The sequence below is a fragment of the Notamacropus eugenii genome, chromosome 3 (genome assembly GCF_028372415.1).
Source record: "Notamacropus eugenii isolate mMacEug1 chromosome 3, mMacEug1.pri_v2, whole genome shotgun sequence".
NCBI lineage: Eukaryota > Metazoa > Chordata > Mammalia > Diprotodontia > Macropodidae > Notamacropus > Notamacropus eugenii.
The window spans coordinates 413,915,721-413,940,573 of NC_092874.1; the positions used below are offsets into that span (position 1 = coordinate 413,915,721).

General features: G+C 37.8%; 1 protein-coding gene across 15 annotated transcripts in view; it reads right to left on the bottom strand.

Annotated features, from left to right (window-relative positions):
• Positions 1–24,853, bottom strand: part of COBL (cordon-bleu WH2 repeat protein) — a 346,611-nt gene that overhangs the window by 83,696 nt on the left and 238,062 nt on the right. For 12 of the 15 annotated variants that reach the window (XM_072598182.1, XM_072598180.1, XM_072598174.1 and 9 more), the window contains 2 exons: positions 17,065–17,203; positions 13,074–13,244 (listed from right to left, as the gene is read on the bottom strand). In XM_072598182.1, coding sequence (XP_072454283.1) covers positions 13,074–13,244; positions 17,065–17,203 — 310 coding nt within the window. The remainder of the gene's footprint in view (positions 1–13,073; positions 13,245–17,064; positions 17,204–24,853) is intronic. The other 3 variants (XM_072598186.1, XM_072598185.1, XM_072598187.1) reach the window with 1 other exon arrangement.

The window sequence follows — 24,853 nt, forward strand, 5'->3', positions numbered from 1 at the left end:
TTGATGTAGCCTTTGGGGTATCTGGTTATATCATATCATTATGGGGCATCAAAATGAGCTTTTTTATGAAGATAGTGCTTTTAACCATCCTCAGCATGAAAACCACAGGTTCGAATATTTGATGAGGGAATATATGTTGGGACTGGATTGGTGTAAAACTGATTAGTTTTCCTTTACTGATAGTGGAGTAAAATTAAAACAAAACTGATTAGAAAGGGCCTAACCATGGAACACACTCAGGCTGAGCCAAAAGTAAAATGCTCTTGGGAAGCAATGTGTGTCAAAGAAGGTACTTCACCTGGAAAATTCGACTCACTCAGTATAATTCTCTAAGGTCAGCATATTTCATTGTCAGTAGACAGCCAGGATATTTTTATGTTTTCTACAATTAAGGTTAATGAATTAGAATGGATTTTATTCAGCATTGGATCAGACCACTATTCTCTATCATAGGAGTTCACTGAGGTAGTATTCAAAATAGACCACAAATATATTTGATTATCTTCATATTGACTGTGGTAATTAACCAAATCAACGGTGGCATGATCTTGTAGTTATTTTAGTCACACAAATCTGGTCCAGGGTTAAAAGAAGCTGACACAATAGGGTAGCTACCAGCCATTTGCCTTCTATTTTGAGTATGCATCTACGAATCTTACTTCTCAATGTGGCTTGATGTTAATTCTTGAATTCTAGATTTTTGATCTGCTATATTTATCACCTGGAGTCATGAGAGGCAACATGGTATAGCGGATAGAGAACCAGTCTCATTGTTGGGAAAATCTGAGTTTAGGTCCTGGCTCTATACATACTGCTTAGGTGATGGTTGCAAGTCACTTCTCAGTGCTTCAGGCAACTTTCTAAGACTATGAATTGCTGAATTGCTAATATGCAATAGTAAAAGAAGTTTCCTTACTGTGGTGGTTCCTCAAACAAATGAAATCACCCATCTGAATTAAAAAAAGAAAATTATAACCAATAAGCATCATGACTTTATCCAGTCCCTCTATTAACATTCTGAATGCCTATTTGCCACCATTTTTATTTTTATAATAGATGCTTCTCAAATAAGAGTTTGTTGTTAGAATTCTTGTTAATTTTCTACATCATAAGCGATCTGAGTTGTAAACCATCACAAATCCTGAGGTTTTCACAACATTTAGAAGACATTACCTTTTCCTTATTTAGACTCCCCTTTTAATGAACTGAGGTAAAATAACCACAACTTTGATGCGACAGAAGTCTTTTATTCCAAAGAAAATGAAAGCACTTCTTAGCTGGTCTTTAAAAAAGTTCTTTAAAAGTTGTTTCTAGTTTGTTTCTTAGTTAATGTCTGACATTAAGGTTGGGTCAAAACAATACTAATTTCTATTATATGGAGGTAATGGGATATGCTGGCAATGAAATCCTACCCAAATGAATATCCCATTGTGGCAAGGGAATAACCCCTCATCTATTCCAAGGTTATACCAGTAGAGACCAAGCTCTGTCAGAGTCTACCAACCTGTCAAGTCTTCTAGAACAGGCTCATTTGGATAAAATAGCAGGTGTGTAATGCTTCAAAATGAACATTATACCCTCATCTACCAAATAATAACACCTAGCCTTCAGTTAATAATAAATCTCAGCCCTGTTGACATGTCAGGTAACAGCTGATAATTTGCAATGCAATGCACCAGATGACATGGGACAAGTAATATACTGAATTTGTCTGATTTGGAATAGGGAGAATTCAAATTTTTTTTCAGAGAAATGATAACTACCTCAAATTTAATGATATCTATTACATTGAATAACTCCCCAAATTCCATAAAAAAACAGCAGTAGATGTTAGTTTTATTTTCCAAATTCTGAACTTGAAATTTATTTATTACTGGTATTCTCTTGAGCTCTTCTCTATGTCTGATGGTCTTTGAGGTTGTTCTCAGCAGCCTGATCTGTAGCCAAGATATGAAAGGAATCTTGTACTTCCCCAAAGACTGAGATATGTTAGTGTGGTGCCTGTACAGATAACACAGTACACTGTTATGAGAACCTGTGGGATGCTTAGGGCTAAGGCTTCATTTACTTATACAGAACTGATAAATTGGATATACAGTATGTGGTCTGATTCTCTTAGGGCTATTCATCATCTTCTGCATGAAATCTTTCCTGTCCTCCCCAAATAGGAGTCTCCTCTCTCCTCAAATACATTTTTTGCATATACTTGGCATATATGATTTTCATTTAAATTATATTTGTACCATATTTTTTTGCATATATTTGTTTTCTCCCTCATCAGCATGTAAGCTTCTTGCAGGTAGGAACTGTTTCATTTTTTATACTTGCATCCAGAGTGTCTGGCACACAGTCAATGCTTAATGCATGTTTGTTGATTGATTTTTAGTATTTTCATGTAATCATAATGATAATGGCTGCTTTTAAGGTTTGCACAGGGTTTTGGATATGTTATCTCATTGGACTCTCACAACAACCCTGGGAGGTAGATGCTCTTACAATTATTCCCATTTTACAGAATGGAAAACTGAGGCTGTGAGAGGGTAAGTAATTACACAGACTTATACAAATGTAGCATATGTCGGAGGCAGATAAAGTCATGGCAAATCCAATGGATTTGATCAGGATCACACTGAGAACTGGAAGGGACCTTAGAAATAACTTCCTCATTTTACAAATGAGGAAAACAAGGCCCACAGGGGCTGAGTGAGTTATCTGAAGACACCAAAGTTATCACATAGCAGTGCTAAGATTCAGGTGTAGATTCTTTGGCTCCAGATCCAAGCCTCTTTCTACCATATCATGCTATCCACCCCAGTTCTATCTAAATTGAATGTACTTTTATAATAGGGAGAGTCTTCATCTAGCTTAACAGAAAATAAGAAATGATATTATAATGTGTTTATATAAATTCTTGAAGGGAGAGTAGTATATAATAAAAATATGATCAAGTCTATAATGAAATGAACAATGAACCAAACCAATCACACATTTTCACAGGAACATATCCATGGACTAATAAAAGGAAAATTTCAAAGAGAGGTCAGTCTACAATAATAGAGAATTCACATAAAAAAATAAGTTTACTTCCTAACAAAGGCACAGAAACCTTAGCAAAATCAACCAATAAGAATGTGGAGTGATATACATATTCAGAGGAGAGGAAGTCAAAATGTCAGTCCTACAAGTGAAGAGGTACAGCGGGAGAGCTGGAGGGTAGGAGAGGCACCAGGAAATAGCAGAGGTATGAAGGTCTTAGAAGAGGCAAAGTCTGTCAGAAGCGCTTGCCATGTGTAGGGAATGATGCACAACAATAAACTGCAGGGGGAAAATAAATGGGAAAATATGTAAAGCCGACACCATGACAAAATAAAAGGTCTACCATCAAGATTGATTTTGGAGCTTGGGGGATTTTAGCACTGCTCATGGAATCCTATTTCAGTCAAGCAAAATCACTCACTTACCAAATACTATGATGCCCATGAAAGCTGACACTATTCAGTTACCTAGAACAGAGGAAAAACTACCTTTTGCCCAATGGAAATACCGAGTGGAAAGTCAGGAGCAGTTTCTGCCATAATTCTTGCTAATGGGTTTCAAACATTGTATAGATGGATTACTCCTTCCAGGGCAGAATGTGTGGTCTGTTTTCATAGTCTACTGCATCCTTGAAGGGTTTGCTAAAATGGTGAAGATCAGTGGCTAAGAAGGGTTGAGCATCTTTGATCATAACACTGGACTGGACACAAAGTATGCCATCTGCATGGAGTGACTGATTTAAGAATACACTTCAAGGGCAAATAAATTTTTAGAACTTCAACTTTAAAAGTGAAGCAGTATGATTATCTGCTAATAAAAGGCTGGCCTTGGAGCCAGGAAGATCTGCATTCAGGTCCTGATTCTGACATATACAAATTGTATGACTATTGGCAATTTATTAAGCCATTTACCTCTCCATCCCTATCCCCACTCCCACTCCCACTCCCAATGCAGTATGCAACTCTCTAAGACCACAAGGTATAGACAAGTTGTAAGTCTGCTCAGTGGGGGGAGTTTCCACATTTGGCATTCCTATACTGCCAGAATCACAGGTCCGTATCAAAAAGGTAGGACTTAAGGAACAAATAAAATACTTTTGATTTTTATATTAATTAGGATGCCTGATTTATCTATCAAAAAGTGGCAACTAATAGAATACATCTCTGAATAGGCAAGAGCAGGGTTTGGGAGATTAAGAGAATGTCGGGACATCCGGCCATCAGCTCATAAAAATTTCTCTACACATGAGTCTGGACAAGAGACAATCGCTTCAAAAGCATGACATCTTCTCTGTAACCATTTAAAATATCATCATAAATTAATTAGCAAGCTTGAGCAGTTTTTGAGACCCGACCTTAGAAAAGTCGCATACTCTCTGGAACTAAGTTTCCTTACTTATAAAAAAAAAAAAAAGGCATGGTGGTCTCATTGACTCTAAAAATTCTAAGATTCTCAGTCATCTAATTCATCTCTCTACCTTTAGGCTAAAACTGCCCCACAGACTTAAGCTACCTTAGGCAGATGAATGTCTTAAAAGTTTCAATGTCAAGACATTTTTTCTCATCTAATTTTAATTGCTTTTGTGTTTCAGTCAAAGTCCATTTCCTCTTGGTCTGTGTTCAGTGAAGAAGACAAGTCATAATTCTTTCTAAGATAACCCATAAGACAATTATTAATTTGCCCTTCGGCTAAATAATCTCACTTCCTTTCTCCTTTCCTATTAATTTTTGTGACTCTCTTCTGAGCTGTTTCTCTATGTTGTCCACATCCCTATTAAGTTATGGAGCTTAAGATTATACATAGCATAGGATTTTAAGTAGACTTAGTAAATATAAAAGAAGGATACTTTACTTTCTTAACTTGTAAGTTAAGCATACTGATAACTATGTTCTATTTGTGTTTTCTCTTTTTAGAAGGGCTCCGGACCTATGATTTCATCCGGGCAGGAAACTCTCATGTGGAAATTCCAGTTACCAACAAAGACCAGAACTATAGTGTAACTTATTATAGTTTTAGGGAATTGCCTATGGGCCCCATGAAGTTAAGTGACTTGTTCCTAGTCGCACAGAACTTGACCTCTTGTCTTTCCAATCCAAGGATGTCCCTCAGTCTACCACATCTATGTTACTTTTATTCCCTGATCCTAAAATGGACACACTCCTTTTTGTCCCTATTTTTCACGTAACCCTGAAGTACTTTCATTGATATGGATGGAGTTGGTTCAGTGGTATCACACAGGAAAAAAAGAGAGTACCTTTTTTTTTTTTTTCTGATCTGTTTCTGAATAGGAACAGGACTCCTATCAGGCTGCTCCCACAGTCAATGATTTCCTCTAATTTTCCATGAAAGGGCAGTTTGTTCGTTATCCTTTTCCTGTTTTCATGGATTCAGTGCCTACTCCCATAGTAGGAAGAGCAGCAATGTGGCTCACATTCTTGTCAGTGGGAATTTCAGAGGCAAACACAGACTTGGGATGGAAGGGAGCTTACCTGAGCTGGTCTCTAAGATTCTCTAAACCCATAGCAGATGAAGTGTTCTTTCCTTAAAAAATATATTTTTTTTAAAAAAATTACATTTCAACTCACTTTTAGAATTAACTCTTTTGTTTTAATAAAGTAAGTGGGCTGTTTGCCTCCTTCCCCCAACTAAAAAAGTCATGGCAGAAACTCATTCTCAAGAAAGGCATAGTATCAAAAGGAACATGCTATGGTATTTATTCTACAAGCTTATGTGATATCATCATAGATTACAGAATTATAAAACTGAAAGAGATTTTAGTATAATCTAGTTTAACCTTCTAATTGAATCTGGGAGGAGCCTGGGGCCCAGAGACCAGAGCTGACTTACAGCATATCAGGTGTAGAGAGAGTAGAACTCAGGTTGTCTTGACAACCAAGTCCAGGGCTCTTCTACCACCATACCCCACTGCCTCAACTTTGGCTGTGGCTCTGAAAAATAATAATCATGATGCGGATAAAAATGATAAAACCATAACATATTCTTTATAATATAATATGTTACTATAATGTTATATGCATATTAATATAATAATAAAATAAATTAATAATTTTATACTCTTATCTTTTGGAAATCAGGTTTCCTTTCTTTCATTCCAATCTCCACAAAGTTCTTTAGAAGGAAACCTGGGCCCATGAATTAAAACACAAGGGAAAAAGGAGCATAGTGACACTTATAGAGAGTGTTTTTATCTAGCTGTACTATTTAGAAATGGAGGTGAGCCAACCTCCTCCCCTTCATATCCCCTCCACTCAGACTTTAATAAAGGAAAGCAGGTAGTGCAGTGGAAGGCTTTGGAATTGGAGTAACAGGACTGGGATTCAAATCCTAGCTCTGCTGATTTACTGCCTGGGTGACCTGAGGTAAGTAACCTCACCTCTCATGGCCCCAATTTTCTCACATGTAAAAGAAGGTGAGGGGCTAGACAGTGGTATCTAAGGTCTCATCTAGCCCTAAAGCTATGATCCAATGATGCATAAGACATCACCGATAAATGTAATAGGACAGAAAACACAAGGAAATGGTAGAAACTAAAAGTTTAATCTGTTCTACTTCAAATCATTTTAAGGGACTGCAGTTTAAACTCCATGTGCAGTGACCCTAAAATCCCCAAACTCTTTTAATTGGGATAAGTAATAGATCGCTTGTTAACAGTTCATTCATTAGCAGCACTGCAAACCATGTGATTCAAACATGCCCAATGCAAACAAGGTGACCAAGCATGGGGTGGGTGAAGCACATTAAAAGTTTAGTACAGATCAAACCATTGGCCATTGATTAGAAAGTTAAGAAAAAACCCCCACAAGCTCAAATGTATTGTTTTAGACGTACACACAAAACACAGAGCTATGTGAGGAGATGTCTAAAGGTTAATGGGAAAACTCATTTAATGAGAGTAAAAAGATTCAAGAACAAATAGGAAGCAGAACAATTGTTCTGTTGTCCCAAGAAAACCGACTCTGACGATCCACTCTAGGAGAGCTCAAATCAATCCCTAAAAGCCCTATTCACAAACAACTTCTGCTCCACATAAGTTTGAGAAATGATGTGGCACAATTACTTCTCTCAGATTGTGTGCAGTGAAGTATTCTTCCAGTCAAGCTTGGGGCTGCCTAATAATACTGGGGCTGCCAGGAAGAAGGTGATGTCATGGATTGTGGAGGAAGGAATGAGTCTTAATGGACACAAAGCAACAGCTGAAAATAGACCTTTGTTCCTGGAATGTACACCTTTCCCAGCTTTTTCTTCAGTAGCTTTACCAAGTAAGTAAGAACTTTCTGTAGTATGAACTCAATTTCAAGGAGGCAAAGTCACGTGTTCCATCATCATACACCAAAGGGGGAAATAGTCAGCCAAACTAAGGACCCAGATGACAGTTTTTCTCCTTCTGACTTCTAATCAAGCCCCAAAATAGGATCTCTTTCATGGGTATTCATTTTTTTCCACAATTAAGATGGAACTAGTTCTCACCGTTTCTGAAGAGTGACTGAGCTAATTACTACCAAGAACTTCTCTAGACAGAATAGCAAAGGTCAAGGGATACAGAAGACAGAGATGCTGTGGTTAGAATCCAATTAGTCTGGTTCTTCTGTCGACCTGATTACCTTCTAGATGTTAGGAATGGGGGTGTAATAATGGTCACTCTCACCTCCCAAATCTATCAGCTTCCCTTTATACAATAGCTTTTAGAAAAGGGATAAACAATTACTTATGTGATTGGACTGGGGAGGTGATTTTCTGTCACTGATAGAATAAGACCCCCTTGATTTGAAACTGACCTATCCTTTAAAAAAAGGCATAATTCACCAAGACCATAAAATCTGGCCCAGGGTTTGAAGTGCAGAAGGTATAGTTTTTGCCTTCAACTCCCTGGGGAAGGTGAAGAAAAGTCTAGGAAGAAAAATAGTGGTTATATGTGACCTGACTAGCTCAGAAGTAATTAGATGGTTGTAAGGGAAAAAGCATAAGCATCTCTTTTTTGGTGGTCAGACACATACCTAGATGGAAGATATTTCACTTTCCCCATTTACTGCCAGATGGAATTAGAATGGGAAGGCTGAATGATTTTGCTTATAAATATGTTCAATTATGTCCAAGAGAAGTATTCATTTGTAACTTAATTCTGTTATATATGTAAGAATCCTTGTATGTCTGCATTTTAAACGTTATTGTTAAGAAATATATTCTCAACTTACAGAATAATGATTAATAGGTTTGTATGTTTTTATTTATTTCCAAATTCTCCTATAAGTCCATGTGTTTGTTGGTATTCATAAACACCTCTTTCTAGGGGAATGCAAGATTCTTGAGATCAGGGACTGCTTTATTTTTGTCTTGGTATTTTTAGTGCCTTGCACATAACTGGTCCTTAATACACTTTCCGAATAGAATTTCCTCTCTCTTGAACTAAAATCCAATCTAACATTCTACCTCAGTAGCCAATTGCTTGAAAGATCTATAAGGTTGCTGAATGGGAAGGTTATTCCATATCTCCAAATCCCCTCCTGGAACAGCATACTTAACAATCTACTGGGGCATATGGAAACAGAGTTTTAAAGTGGTGGTGTATAATGAATATCTGGCATTCTTTCATATATTGGACTGTGTCAGGTATTTGAGTGTAGATAGATAACTGTCTATTTTTTTCTCTATTTTTTCTTGATTTGAATACATCCTATATTTTCCAAACTAAAAGATGGCCATCATAGATGAGAAGTAAATACAGGGTAAACATTGGGTCCAATTCTTGGCATTTTAAAAAACGAAAATGAGATCTCAGCTTTATCTCTTTATCCAACAGGATCCAAGTGAATTTTTAATGCCCAAGATGATGGCACAAAGAAAATGTTTCACAATCTTACCATTTATGAGTGAAATATATGGCAAATTGAAGGGTACGTGCTATAGAGCTTCTTGGTAAGCACTTAATAATAGTGATAACCATAACAGGCACTATACATCTATCACACTTTAAGATTTTGAAAGTGCTACTTACACACTGGCTTTGTGAGTCTGGCAGTGCAAGTATTATTATCCCCACTGTACAGATGGGGAATATGAAGCATAGAGCAGACCAAAGATAGATTATGGTCTCAGTCCAGGGTGTAACATAAGGGAGTTGAAAGTGTAGGTTTCCTTCTACTCAACACTCCTCTTTAAAGACTTAGGGGAGTCACTTTATCTAATAACCTAGCACTTTTGACTATAGAGAGTGTTCCTTTTTAAAATAAGGCTATACTGCCCACTACTGAGCAGAAAAGAATGCTTTCCTAATTCTTTTTGAGTTGAGGTAAATTTACATATGGTGACCTTGTGGAAAACTTCATCCATGGCTTAAAGCTTTAACATGGGGAGCAAAAAGCTACATTTACACAGAAAGCTGTAATTATGGTTGAGCCAAGGACCTTGGACCTAGCAACGGCTCAGCCTGATGGAAATGAGTCAGAGTGGGGAATGGTAAGAAGGACACTAACAACTGGGAGTTCCTCCAGAAAAGAGCATCCAGGACAAAGGAGGGAACTAGAGATCACGTCACACAAGAATCTAGGAACTGGGAATGATGATGTTTAGCTTGGATAAGAGAAGACTTGAGGGAGACATGACAGTGAGCATCAGGTCTCTAAAGGGCAGACATCTGGAAGAAGAATGAGACTTTGCGGTTCCAGAAGGCCAAAGCAGCACTGATTGTTGGAAGGTGTAGGGGTACAGCTATTACTACTTGTAATAGAAGGAAAATGAAAACTACTCAAAGGGAACTGGACTAACATAGGACAAGGTGAATTCTCAGGCAGAGGCTGAATGAATTGGTGTAGAGGAGATTACTGTTCAGGTATGGGATTACAAAGTTTCTTTGGTCCCTTCTGAATCTGAGTTTCTCTAAGGAAGTGTTAGAGGATGGCCATTGGGAGGGTTTTAGAGGAGAATAACAGAAAGATTAAAGAGCTTGAAGAGATGAAGGAAGGCTCAAAGAGTGATTCAAAGGTTAGCTGAGATAAGGAGTGATGGAAAATGGATCAAGGTGGGTGAAGGGGTTACAATTATATCAATAAGCTTACGTTCTTCTTAAGTCTTATTTTTAAGACTTTGAGAGTGGGGCACATGAGGGCAAGTACATGGACTTTACTTTAGGGTTGTCTAGTTGTGTTCATTTTTACCAATCTTTGCAGATCACTGTTGTTGTTGACCAAATACTACAGTGTATGTGAAAGAAAAAATTATCTTAGAAAACGTTTGCTATGAATACTTATCCATGTCACAAAGAAGAAAGGATTCAAGTGAGTTCAACAGAAGTTGATGGGTAGAGCTGCTGGAAACTGGTCCAAGAATATCTGTAGTCAGGGACCCAGGAATATATCTAGTCACCAAAAGACTAGGTGACACCAAAGGGGCCACTGCCTAAGAAGTACCAGGAGAGAAATAGAAACCACCTAATCTGAACTTTCCTGTGGCATCGATGGATTGTAAGATCCCTTGAAATGGGTGAGGGTAGGCCTTCTCTGCAGTTAAATATTAGGGAAAAACACAAAACCAAAGGGGAAACAATGGGTTCATTTTGTCTTATCTCCCCACTCCCACCTCCCAGGCCTGTATCACTAAAGCACTTAGTTTAGTTAGGGACATCGGATCGCTGTTTTTCATAGTCTGCACATAGCATGGCAAACTAGTTACAGGAAAGAAAGATTCAGGTTTTTAACCCATTCAGTTTCAGGGTTTCTGGGGAGTAGGGGGGACTTAAAAAGAAAAGAAGAAGGAAGAGGAAGACTTATTCTATGACTCTCTTAATGATTCATTCAAATAGATATTGAGAATTCAAGAACAAAACAGTGTGCTAGGCACTGAGAGATACAAGATGAAATAAGATGCAGTCCTGGACTGGAAGGAGATTATCTTATCTTCGAATCTTAGATCTTTCCTCACTATTATTTTTGTATGAGGATGTTGTATGTCTGTGTGTGTGTCTGTGTGTGTGCGCATGTGTGCGCATGTGTGCGTGTGTGTATGTATTTGTGGAAACTGGGATAAAGAACAGTATGGAGGTATGAAGGTGAATCTGTATATTTGCTTTAATTTAATTTGGGACATAGGGGTGGAGGGAGGTTTCATTGTAGAAGGTACACAAATGAAACGATGCTCAAAGAAAGGGCCAAAAAGAGGGATCATGGACGGGGAAATTAAACCATTAGACATAAAGAAACTGAGGCTCCTTCCATAGCCCTGTCTGGGACTCAAAAATTAACCTTCCTTAAATTCTAATCAAGATGGAGAGGAAAGTTCTCCCTCCCTGACACTGTAGAGGCCCAAGAGATTACAGAATTTTTCTGGGAATATCTCTTACACTTTCCCTAATGAGTGGAGGTCTCTTTCAGGGTACCTTTCCCAAGCTCTGGTAACCTATACTTCCATATCTGACATCCAACACATCATAATTTCAGCAAGACCACTTTCCTTCTCAGAAATCAAAGAAACAAAAATGTCTTAAGAATTGAAAATAATAATTTATGAATAATGATGAAGGGAACTCCAATTTATCATGTTTTCTAGGTAAATCCTGACTATCTCACTGAATTATCAAAAGACCCAGATCCCATTCACGAATTTGCTCTTCAATAGCTATGTGACTTTGGGTACATCAGAGAACTAAAGAATCTAGAGATGGAAGGAATCTTTAGAGATCATTTCAAATCAATCCTTTCATTTTTTTCAGATAAGGAAAATGAAGCCCAGAGAGATAAAGTTCTTGGCAGAGGCCAAGTATAATAGACGAGAGGGAACGTGAATTCCATTTTTTTTACTCCAACAGCAGCTAGGTTGTGCAATGGATAGAGTGTCAGGCCTGGAGTCAGGTGGTCCTGAATTCAAATCTGACTTCAGACACTTGGTAGCTGTGTCACCCCGGGTATGTCACTTAACCTTGTTTGCCTCAGTTCTTCATTTGTAAAATGAACTGGAGAAGGAAATGGCAAACTACTCTAGTATCTTCGGGAAGAAAAACTCCAAAAAGGGTCATGCAGAGTCAGGCATGACTGAAATAACTGAGCCACTATATAAACAACATCTCTGGGTTAGCTGCAATCTAACTGCAGTCAAGTGGACTATACTTTTTTCAATAGAGAGTTAAAGAAGGTTGAGTCAAAGTAAGAGGGGAGAATGCTGCAAGGACCTATTTTTACTTACATATCCCAAGATGCTTTAGCTTTAGAACATAATATTACCTCATGTTGACTCACACTTGAAAGACACAGAGGCAAGCAGGTGCTTGACCTGGGCAATGATGTGATTTTTTCCATATATCTTCACTTGACTTCAGGCTAGACTACCTTATGGTACTTATTATACATATCAGTGATGGTGATCAGAAAGCCCAATTTTAATGTACTGGGCATTGACGGATGGCGTAGACAATGAAAAGAATAAAAAATTGTACCCTGACAATAACTACCATGGGCTAACTGGTTTGCCTCAGTTTCCCCCTTCACAAGGAATGCTATTGTTCCCAGTAGTGTTACTGTTGTTATATCAAATGGGGGTCTTTCGTTCAAAGTCTGGAAGCCAACTTCACCAACTCTTAAAAGGGCAGAATAGCCATTAGCTATTGTGCTGTTAATACTCTGAATTTGTAAAAACTCTACAAGTTATCTGGTTGCCATGCTCAGCCTCCAAATACAACAAAACAAAATACCATTTTCATTTAATGGGCTAGGCCATCAGTAAGGATGTTTTAAAGACATCTCTAATGAGAGAAACATGATATCCTTACTGACTGTCCTTGGCCACAAAAGTATCACTCTGGCTTTATTAATGCTAACCACACACAAATTAAATATGTCTCTGCATGCTCCAGCACTTCATCTATAGCACATTTCATGTGAAAAACCCAACATATTGCATTGTTCATTTCAGGAGAAAGGCTGGAAAGGAAAAACATATATGTCCGAAGAGCACTATGAGAAGTCTGGAAACTCATCCATTAGAAGTTCATAGAGAAACGAACAGTAAAGACAGTTAAATAAAACACCTACGTTTGGGTCCCAGTTCTGAGGATTCTGTCCCTTCTGCTTCACTGTGAAACCCTGGAGAATCCACAATATCTGTGTCTGGAGGAGGGTAGGGTGGGGGTGGGGGAAGCACTAACTGGGGTGGGCCTCGAGGAGAGCCTCTAGGAGGCTTCTGTGGCACCTGCCGTCCAACACCTATATGGAATCAATCGGCTGGTTACTTCCAAAGCTTTAGCTGAGAGACAACTTTCCTTTCAAAAAGAAATCTGAGACATATGCTCACAACTCCTCTCTCTCTTTCTCTCTCTCTCTCTCCCTCCGTCTCTCTCTCTCTCTCTCTCACACACACGCACACACACACACACAAATGCACATGCACTTTGTACATTTTATAAACAGATGGATATGTTATGGTTCCAATAAAAAAAATGTCCATCCAACTGCAATCTGCAGTTTTTAGCAGATGCGGTTTGTGGACGTGCAGATGAAAATCTAAATTCTGGGCTTAAAAATGAAAATGACTAAAAGCAAACATGTTTATTATTAATAATAATAAAAATAACTGACATTTGGATAGCACTTTAAAGTTGGTGAAATGTTTTACACAGATTATTCCATTTACTGAGCTAAAAGGGACTATTAACCTCAGTTGAACAATGAATGTCTCAATACAAGTTAGTCACTAAATGAATGAATGTATTTGTTACTTTAAAAAAAACTACACATAAATTGTTATGGATTGATCATCTGTGTATTTATTCAAACCTTCCCATATCTAGCACTTTTTGGGGAGATAAGTTTTACATTTACTACTTTTATACTGACAGGGATGGGGATTCATCATTTCACTGGTATAAAGAACTCCCAGGAGAAACTTTACCAATGTGAGTTGGTATCTTCTCTGCTACTCAGAAATCTTGAGAGTTGCCTAGAGAGCTGAGAGCTTAAGTGTCTTCCCCAGGATCAAATAGCCAGTATAGACATTGGAGGTGGTGGAACTTTAGCTTAGGACCAATGGCTGGCTCTACCCACTGTACCACACTGCTTCTCATAGAGTACTTCCTATTCATTTCTTCTTCATTTAAGGCCCAAATGGATGATTTTAGGAGAAAGACTGGAGTGTAATAGGAAAATAAATACAGGGAATCTGATTTACTAATGCCCCTGAGGAGATTCTGCTATTATCTATGTGTATAACACAGAGAAAGTCACTTAACATCACTAGGCCTCAGTTTACTGATTTAGAAAAGGCAAGTTCTGGACATAGTGTCACTTGCTAACTGATTGATTTCACTGGGCACTCTTTCTTCTAAATCATTTATTAAAAATATTAAATAATACCATGTCACTGTTTTTTATTGTGAACTCTTTCATATCTGAAGAAGAAATTATCAATCTCCACTTTTGAGGTTTTTTCTTTAAGCGAATTGTCTAATTGTGTCAGAATACTTTCCAGATAGACTAAAATGAAACCTTGTCAAATTAGGAAGTGGCTTTATAAAAAATCTAAACAAACAATGTGCTCGCGTCTCGCCTTGCTCATACCTTTTCTTCCTTAGAATAAATTCATTTTGGCAGTTACTTTCTGGGCCATAACATACACATATTAATAAGATTAAACATGCATAAAGTGTGATGACAAAGTAATGACATTACTTCCCAAAGATACACATTAAAAACCACCCTCAATACTTGGTACTCCATGAACTTAAAAAGATACACAGGAAAGAAGCCAAGAGTAGGTTGGCAAAATACTTTTGTGATTCATGTTAGAAAGTAAATTATTTTTATATAGAGAAGGGGAGGGCAGTTGAAGCCTAATTAGTTAGCTGGTCTATTTTGCCTATAATTTAAACCATCTTGGTGAAAAAACCTCAATTACTTTTTAAAAAGCTGAAATGGCTTTTCTCCTCTAAATGGCCATACATCTAAAATGTGTTCTCAGAAACTACAGATTTTTCTTTTTTTCTCTACTATATCATTCCATATTTAGTGGTATTACTCTAGTCTGTCCAGTTACACTTTTATATTGTAGCTCTGTGTGTGCATGCATGAGTGTGTTTGCATGAATAAAAGGAGTCATATATAAAGTCTAATTCCAATTGCTGATTGTGGCTTGGAAGTAAGCCAAAAGACAAAACAAGGATCATGCCAGAGCAGGGAAAACTACTGAGCTGGGAGAGGTCTGAGGAGCAGTTCAGAGATGAGGACATAGATTTGTCTTCTGAAAAAGGAGGAGGTATGATCTGCTCAGTGGAAGGAATACTCACACTGCTGAAATATAAATGTATATGTATACTTGAGGGGGGTGGGGGAAGTAAGGCAGGCAAGGAGAAGAAGAGGAAAGAGGAAGAGGGCAGGGAGAGGGAGATGGAAAGAGAGGGAGAGGGAGAGAAAAGAGAATTTCTGGAAGGAGAGGGAAAAGAGGAAAGGAAGGAGGAAAGGAAGAGAGAGAGAGGAAGAGAGGAAGAAAAAGGAGAAGAGGAGGAGAAAGTGAAGGGTGAGTGGGAGGAAAAGGGAGGAGAGAGGAGACAGAGAAGAAAAAGGAAAAGGGGAAGCAATGGAGGAGTCGAGAGAGAGGGAAGGAGAGAGAGAGACACAGAGAGAGGGAGAGGGGAAAGGTAAGGGGGAAAAAGGGGGGAGGAGAGAGTGACAGTGAAGAGAAAGGGAGAGGGGGATGGAGTAGAAGAAGAGAGAGGGAGAGGCAGACACTAGACTGGAATCTCTTGTTGGATTAGCAGGGGACTCTTCTCTCCTGAAATAGGATAGTTCTAGTCTGGATTTAGGTCTGACTAGATCAAACCCACATTGGTGTCACTTGTGTTTCTAACAAGGGATATTCGATGTAGTATTTTTTTAAATTCTTAGACCCACACATCTAGGGTCTTTCTTCCACTTTTAGACAGAGAGTTTTAAAAGAAGATAGGTAACTAGTCCTTAAGAACAAGCCTATGGAAGGACATATGTGATTTGCCAGAAGACTAAGAGATAATTTTTGAACAAGGAAGTGTTTGGCGGAAATAATGGCTGAGATTAAGGGGTGTCTCATCATGGGATTGGGAGAAAAAAGGCCTATTATGTGAAGGTGATGTGAAGATATGATTTTCCCAAGGAAAGAAAAAAGATGGATTTATATGAAATATGGGCTCAATTATTTCTCAGCATAATGAACTTCCCAAATTGTGAACTGAGCCAAGTGGTTCTTATTAAAGTTTCAGACTCCCACAAGGAGACATGGTGGGGAACTCCCTCATAGGAGCAGATACTGTCTTAGATGTGCTATGAGACACATGGCCAAAGGCAGGTAATTGCAGACCATGTTCGGGCACATTATCATTTGGGATAATGAGCTCCAATGGACTGGGGTGTTCTCTCATAACTGACTTTTCTATGCTCTTCAGCAGTTTTTTCTTATACAATTCATTTTTGAAATCTCTTTGCTGCATAATTTTTAAATATCTGTGTTCTTGAATCAGTGAATCTTTTTCTTGTAGAAAAGTTACTTAAAATTTACACTTCTTCTTTGTCTGAAGCATTTCAGAGCCTCTACGTGTAAAAAGTGGAGATTAATTTCAGGGACGACTTGGTGTATCAAAAGCAAATGGTCCTTGAACATGGGCAAATGATGTACAAATATCATGAGCCTAAAAATAATCATTTTCAGTAGATATCCTTTAAAAATACTTCCACAGATGCCAAATGCAAGGATTTACAATCTCTCTCACACAGCACAAACACATACTCATTCCATTCCTTTCTGACTTCTTTTTACTTCTGCCTTACCTTCCTCTACCCTACTGATATCTGTTCAGCTACAAAGTTTGCACGTGCCCCCATAACTGCCATCAGACAAATGCTTTTATTTCCAGACTTTCTTTCTTCAGCATAAATATTTTTCCACATTACACTGTAACCTGAAACAAGTCTATTTTCGTTGTTAATGGCAAGCCTAGAAACTAAAGCAGAGCCAATACACAGCACGTGCATAAACCAAGAGAAGAAAGGTCTCTCTCACCCATTGCGCTCTTCCTGTTCTCTTCCTTATCATCTGTCCTGTTTGGGATGAGGGGAGTTGATGGTGGTGGTGGAGGTGGTGGTGGTGCTGGGGCACGTCTCTTTTTCTTCTGTAATTCGTTCTGTGATGCTTGTGATACCTAGAAAAAACCAAGGAAACAAAGTCAAGCTGGGGTTATATTGGGCAGGTGATCATCTACATAAGTTTGTTAGAAGTTGATTTTCTATACTAGTAAGTGGTTCTTTGTTTCCTGGAGGAGGGGTTTGGAACCTGTGATTTCTCTTGGCAAAAAATTTCTCTATGACTTAGTCCTAGACAGGTATCTGGGGCCTTGAGAAGTTCAGTGACTTTGCTCAAGGGTCACTGATCTAGTAGGGTGTCTTGAGGTCAGCTGTGAACTGAAGTCTTCCTGAATCCAGGTACAGCATACACTGTGCCACCTAGATAGCTACAAAGCAGACAGAAGGGATAAAGCTACTATTACCAGCTTCAATTTATACAGCGCCTACTATGTGCCAGGCACTGTGCTAAGCACTTTACAAATATTATCTTATTTGATCCTCACAACAACTTTGTGAGGTAGGTGCTATTACTATCCCCATTTTACAGAGGAAGAAAATGAGGCAAACAGAGGTTATATGACTTGCCAAAGGATAGACTGCTAGTAAGTACCTGAAACTAGATTTAAACTCAGGTCTTTCTGAGTCTAGGTCCAGTACTCTGTCCACTGAGCCAGCTAGCTGTCTAATAATTCACAGGAGAAAAAATCCCAAAAGGAGACCTACAATAAAATCCATTCTTATGTGTCTAGAGATAAATACACAACCTCCAAATAATAAGCAAGGTGAAATATAGAGCATAAGACAAGGAGGCACATTTGCTCTCATACACAGAAACCAAGGAGACTTCTTGTAGCATCTAAGACTAGAAAAAGGTTGTATAAGAGCATAACAAAGGAACAGAAGGGATTAAAAGGAAAAAGATAGATGAACCAACATTGTACATGAAGATCTAAGTATGTGACGAAATCCTGGAACCAAGTCAGGAAAGCACAATGGGAAGCACTTGGTTGATGATCAATGAAGAGAGATATTACTTGAGGGAGTATCTTAGACAGAAGTAGGAAACAGTCCATAAATGAGAAGCAGGTCAGGAAACATCCTAAATAGATACAAAGACATGATACAGCAGCGATGGAGGGACTTCAATTACATAGGCATCTGCTGTCAGTGTTTCCGCCAAAGACAGAGCCAGCAATAAATCTTTGGCTTGTCTTAATAATGTCATCCATCAAAAAAGGAGAGTAAGCAATGACATAAATTGTTATTCTGCATTTGAATCTTTCCAATGAGGAGAAACTGGTTGTTGGAGTGGATATAATGAGAACCTCAGGGAGAAGTGACCGCTCTACTTTAGAGTATGTGAAAGAGGTGGATGTTGTGTTGATCTGGGAAAAGTTGATGGCAAAAGGAGTCAAAAAAGTATAAGCAGGATCTCATGGCCAATAATTCTATAGGGTAAAGTCAACTCAAGAGAAATGGAAAGTTCTTAGGAATGAAATCCAGAAGACACCAGACAGAGTTTCAAAGGAGATAAAAGGGGAGCTGCTCAAAGAGAAATGATGAGGCATGCAAGGTCAATCTGATATAATAAGATTTTGAAAAGATAGCAAAAGGGAGGAAAAGAGGGTGGATATAAAAGCAATAACATAGTTACTTCTTTCAGAAAATTTGAGATTTAGTTTAAGTCTGGTGACTTCAATTCACTGTATTAATCAGTCAACAAGCCTTCATTAAGCATTTACTATATGTCAGGGACTGTGCCAAGTGCTGAGGATACAAAGAAAGTCAAAATAGTACCTGCCCTCAAGGAGTTCCTATTCTAACTGGAGAAAGCAACATACAAATACTTTGGCGCATAGAAGATATATGCAGAGTAGATGAAGGTAATCTCAAAGGAATATTACTTTGTATACACTTAACATTTATTTGAGTACATATCAACACCTCCTCTTCTTTTACCCTAACACATCTTAATTGTTATAACTACTTCATTCATTCATTCATTCATTCATTCATTCATTCATTCATTCATTCATTCATTCATTCATTTACACCTTAAGCAATTATGAGTGTGGAGCACTGGGGAATACATGATGAAAAGTTTATTAGATAAGACATTATTTCTGCTCACATGGAACTTACAGTCTAATAGAGATTTAGACATTATACTTCAGCCTTTTGAGTTCACATCTTTCTGATCATTTATTCTCCCACGGTTCTGCTCCATGTTTTCCTAGATTAAAACATGGCAATATATCTATGTGTTAATGTGCCCCTTCCGCTCTTCCAGCCTCGTTTTCCTTCCCAGGTAATAAGTATTTTAAAATGTATACTCTGAAGACCATATGCCTTCAGGTGTAATTCAAATAAATGATTAAAATGGCATGAATGTTCAAATAAGATAAGCGGAGGTGCCCCTATAACAGGAAGTGGGCTGATCAAACTTTGGCGAGAGTCATCTTAATTCACACTCTACAAATGTGGTCATCTCTTGCACGGGCAGTCTGTGAAGTATAATAATGGCTAGTATTTAGATATAGCTTATATATATTTACATATAATTGATACAGATATAAATTTATACATACTGACATTATCTCTTTAAAATAACTAGCACTTACATTTTTAAGGTTTGCAAAGTACTTTGCAATATCTCATTTGATCCTCACTACTAACCTAGGAGGTAGGTGTTATAATGATCCCTATTTTATAGATAAGGAAACAGAGGTTGAAATTACTTGTCCAGGGGTCACATACCTGATAAATATTTGAGGTGGAACTGGAACTTAGATCTTTGTAACTTCAGGTCCAGGGCTCTATGCACCGTCACCTAGCCTACTCAGTATTATGATATGTTATTGATTCTATAAAAACATTCATCCTTTTGCCATCAGTATCACCAAGTTACTAACCCTAAAGTAGAATCATACATTCTCAAAGGTGGGAGTCTATGTAGCCTGAACCATGTCTGAACAAGAATTGCCATTACAATATCTCTCAAGAGTGGTCATCCAGCCTTTGCTTTAAGACTTCCAGGAAGGAGAGGAATCCACTACCTGTACTTTTAATTGTTAGCAAGCTATTCTTTTTATTGAATGGAAACATTGCCCTGGAAACATTTTGTTTTCAGATTTTAAGCAGAACAAGGCTCATCAATCTTCCACATGGCAGTCCAACCAACACTTGAAGACTACTGTGGCATTCCTTGAGTCTTCTCTAGGCTACATGTCCCTTAAATACTGTTGAAATGTTTACCTTCACCTGTAAGTACACTTCAATCTTGAATTCAGACAATTCAGTCTTCAAAATTAGTGCACAGTGTAATACAAGGCATATTTCAGGATACAAGCAACCTATCTCATCATTTGTGCTCTTTGGGAACATTCCAGAAATAAGAGAAACAGGATGACATTACTTTGAAAGAGATGGGATGACTGGATATCTACAGTAGAAAAAGTCTTTGTTCACTGAGTACTTTTTGTCCTAAGTTTTATTTTATTTTACAGTTCACAGGAAGGGTTTAGAGGAGTCCACCCAAATTTTCACTAATCCCTGGGGTCAACTAAGTTACCACATTTGGTTGTTTATGTTACATTTCATTTGCTAAAAGCCTGAGGCCTCCTCCTTCCAGGTGTGCCAGTGAAAACAAATCCTATCATTGCCATCTTTGGTGATTCCACAAAGAATAACACTGGGCACACTTCATGGAAAGTTATGAGAAGAAACAAAAATTGCTGTTCAAGCAATTTCTCTTTACTTGATTTAAGAACAAAATGCACTAACAAAGAACATTCATCATATGCTATGCCCTTTTTAAATGAAGGAATTTTTTTTTTTGTATTTTATTTCCCCCCAATTACATGTAAAAACAATTTTTAACATTTTTAAAACTTTTTAAAACTTTTGAGTTTCAAATTCTCTCCTTTCCTTCCTCCCTATCCCGCTCATTGAGAAGGCAAGCAATTTGATATAGGTTATACATGTGTAATCACGCAAAAGTTTCATATTAGTCATATTGTGAAAGAAAACATACATTAAAAACTCAAGGAAAATACAGAAAGTTAAAAAAAGTACGCTTTAAATATGTATTGAGACACCATCAAAATCAGTTCTTTCCCTGGAAATGGATAGCATTTTTGATCATAAGTCCTTCAGAGTTGTCTTGGATCACTGTATTGTTGAGAATAGCAAGTCATTCACAGATGAGATCATTTTATAATTTTGCTTTACTTTTTACACAGTACATGTTACTTTGCATCAACTTCTGTATGTCTTTACAGGTTTTTCTGAGAGCATCCTGCTCATCATTTCTTATAATGCAATAATATATCACTACACTCACATACTACAATTTGTTCAGCTGTTCCCCAATTGATGGGCATCCCTTCAATTTCCAATTCTTTGCCACCAGAAAAGAGCTGTCATAAGTATTTTTGTACACATGGATCCTTTTCCTTTTTTATATCTCTTTTGGGATGCAGATCTAGTAGTAATATTGCTAGGTCAAAGGGTTTTATAGCCCTTTGGGCACAGCTCCAAATTGCTCTACAGAATGGTTGAATAGAGTCACAACTCCACCAACAGTGCATTAATGTCTCATTTTCCCCACATTCCCTCCAACATTTGTCATTTTTCTTTTCTATCATATTAGCCAATCTAATAGGTATGAAGTATTACTTCAGAATTGTTTTTAATTTGCATTTCTCCTATTAATAGTGATTTAGAGCATTTTTTTATATGGTTATAGACGGTTTTGATTACTTCATCTGAAAACTTTGAAAAATTGATAAATGATCTTTGACCATTTATCAATTGGAAAGTGGTTCTTATTTTTATAAATATGACTCAGTTCTCTTTATGTTTGAGAAAAGAGGCTTTTATCAGAGAAACCTGCTTCAAAATTTTTTTCACAGTTACTATTGCTAACTGTATTTCCCTCCATCCTACCTCCCCCTCTGTTTATTCCGTTATCTCTCTTCTTTCAGCCTGTTCTTCCTCAAAATTCCTCCAGTCCTTTAATGTAGAAGCTGCTAAATCTTATGTTATCCTGACTGTGGATCCATGATACTTGAATTGTTTCTTTCTGGCTGCTTGTAATATTCTCTAGTTGATCTGGGAGCTGTAGAATTTGGCTATTATATTCCTGGGAGCTTTCATTTTGGGATATCTTTCAGGAGGTGGTCAGTGGATTCTTTCCATTTCTCTTTTATCCTCTGGTTCTAGAATATCAGGGCAACTTTCTTTGATATTTTCTTGAAAGATGACATCTAGGCTGTTTTTTTGATCATGGCTTTCAGGTAGTTCAATAATTTTAAAATTATTTCTCCTGGATCTATTTTCCAGGTCCTTTTTCTCAATGATTTATTTCACATTGTCTATAATTTTTAAAAATTCTTTTGGTTTTGTTTTATTGTTTTTTGATTTCTCATAAAGTCATTAGCTTCCATTTGCTAGATTCTAATTTTTAAGGAATTATTTTCTTTAGTGAGCAAAATTTTGTACCTCCTTTTCCATTTGGGCAATTTTACTTTTTAAAGAGTTTTTTCTTCAGTAAATTTTTGTGCCTCTTTTTCCATTTGACCAACTCTGCTTTTCAATGCATTGTTATCTCATTGGTTTTTTCTGTACCTCTTTTACTGGTCTAGTCTTAAGGTGTTATTTTCTTCAGTATTTTTTTGTGTCTCCTTTACCAAGCTGTTGACTATTTTTTTCATTATTTTCTTGCATCAATAATTTCTCTTTCCAAATTTTTCTCTACCTCTCTTATGTGATTTTCAAAAGCCTTTTTGAACTCTTTCATGGTCTGAGGCAAATTCATATATTTTTTGGAGGCTTTGGACATAGGAGCTTTGAATTTTTAAAAATCTTCTTCTGAGTGTGTGTTTTGATCTTCCTTGTCATCATAGTAACTTTATATGACCAGGATTTTTTTTCAGTTGTTTGCTCATTTTCCCAGCCTATTTCTTGACTTTTAGCTCTATTAAAGTAGGGTTCTGCTTCCAGGGTAGAGAGTACACTGCCCAAGCTTCAGGGTTTTTGTGCAGCTATTTTCAGAGGTACTTCTAGGGACATGTAAGTTTTCAGTTCTTCTAAGGTGGTATGAACTGAAGAGAGATGTTTACTATTCTTGGCTGAGCTCGTCTGAGAGAGATTAAAAACACTCTTTTCTGCTCTGGAATAGTTATGAGGGTCCCTGCTCCACAACTGCCCTCTCTTGTGTGCTAGTCCTGAGACTAGCCACCTAGGATTGCAACCCTGATCTGAATATAGGCAAAGCAACGGAGTCCTGCCCCTAATGCCAACAGAGAAACACCTGTCATCTCTTTTTGATCAGTTCAACTCCCTTACCCTCTGTGGACTGAGAGCTCTGGAAGCAGATGCTGCTGCAGTAGATTCAGTGCCTCTGAAGGCCTCCTCCTGGTTTTCTGGAGCTTGGTCTGTGCTTTGGCAGCCTGTTCCATTCTTACCTTGATGAGACAGATCTTTCCTGCTGACCTTCTAAGTTATCCTTGGCTGGAAAATTACTCCCCTCTGGCCTTTTTGTGGATTCTGCCACTCCAGGAATTGCTTTATGGCATAATTTAAAGGTGTTCAAAAGGGTTTGGGGGCAAACTCAGGAAAGTTGCTGCCTTTTCACCACCATATTGTCTCCACCTGGATTTTTTTTTTTAACATCTTTCCTGTTGTAACAGACTTGAGCTAGAAACATTTGTATAAGCAACTGCCACAGACATTTCATAATACACAATTTTATGGAAAAAAAATCTGCTCTTTATAATTCATGTGTGAAAATATACACACAAAGTCCCTAAGTATTTGACATATGTGTGTTGGGAGCCAAGAGGAAAAGAAAAAACACCAACAATAACAAAAAATCCTAAATTCTATGGCAGCGAACACTTACTGTGCATTCTCAGGGCAGAAATAAATGCAAGTATTTCTAACCATAGATTCTATGGCAAAATGCCCTGCCTCCCAACCCTAAGGTAAGGAAAAAGCTTTCTGGCTTAAAGAAAGAATCTTAGCCAATAACACAGCATGAAGAAACATCAGAATTCAATCTCCTTGATCTGTGAAAGTAGTGATCCTCTAACTAGGCTAGGAAAATATCTTCTGTTAGCTCCCTCCCCTGTCTCCTTGAAGGAAATAATCCCTTTGGTCAAAGGAGGACCTTCTGGGATGCTGCTGGGATGTGTGGGGAAGTACATTTTTTTTCCTTGCCCTAGTTTTCATGATGTGTGTATGCCTTTGAATGGATTAACGGAGGAGCCAGAGAGCCTGAGGAGCAAAAAAAGTTCTTTGTCTAATAATGCAGTTTGGGATTATTTTCAGGGGCATTCTTAGTGCAAGTGACAGTAAATCAATCCCATAATCTAAAGTTGCTGAGTTTCAGCCTCAGGGAGGGCCTCATTCCGCTTGGAAAAGGCACAGCATAGTTTCAAAAAGCACTGGGTGTGGAATCAAAAGATCTGAGTTCCAAGCCTGCTTCTTATACTTACTACCTGAATGATATTGGGTTCTGGATCTCTAGTTCCTTATTTATTACACAAAGGACTGGATGACCTCAAAGGAACCTTCTTATTATAAATCTAGGATCCTCAACTTGATTTTATATCAACTTAATTCATATGAATTCCCTAGTGCCTACAGAATTCGCACATTCTCCCCTTCTCTCTGCAATTCAATCCAATTCATGAAACATTTATTGACTGCTGTTCAAGGTACTG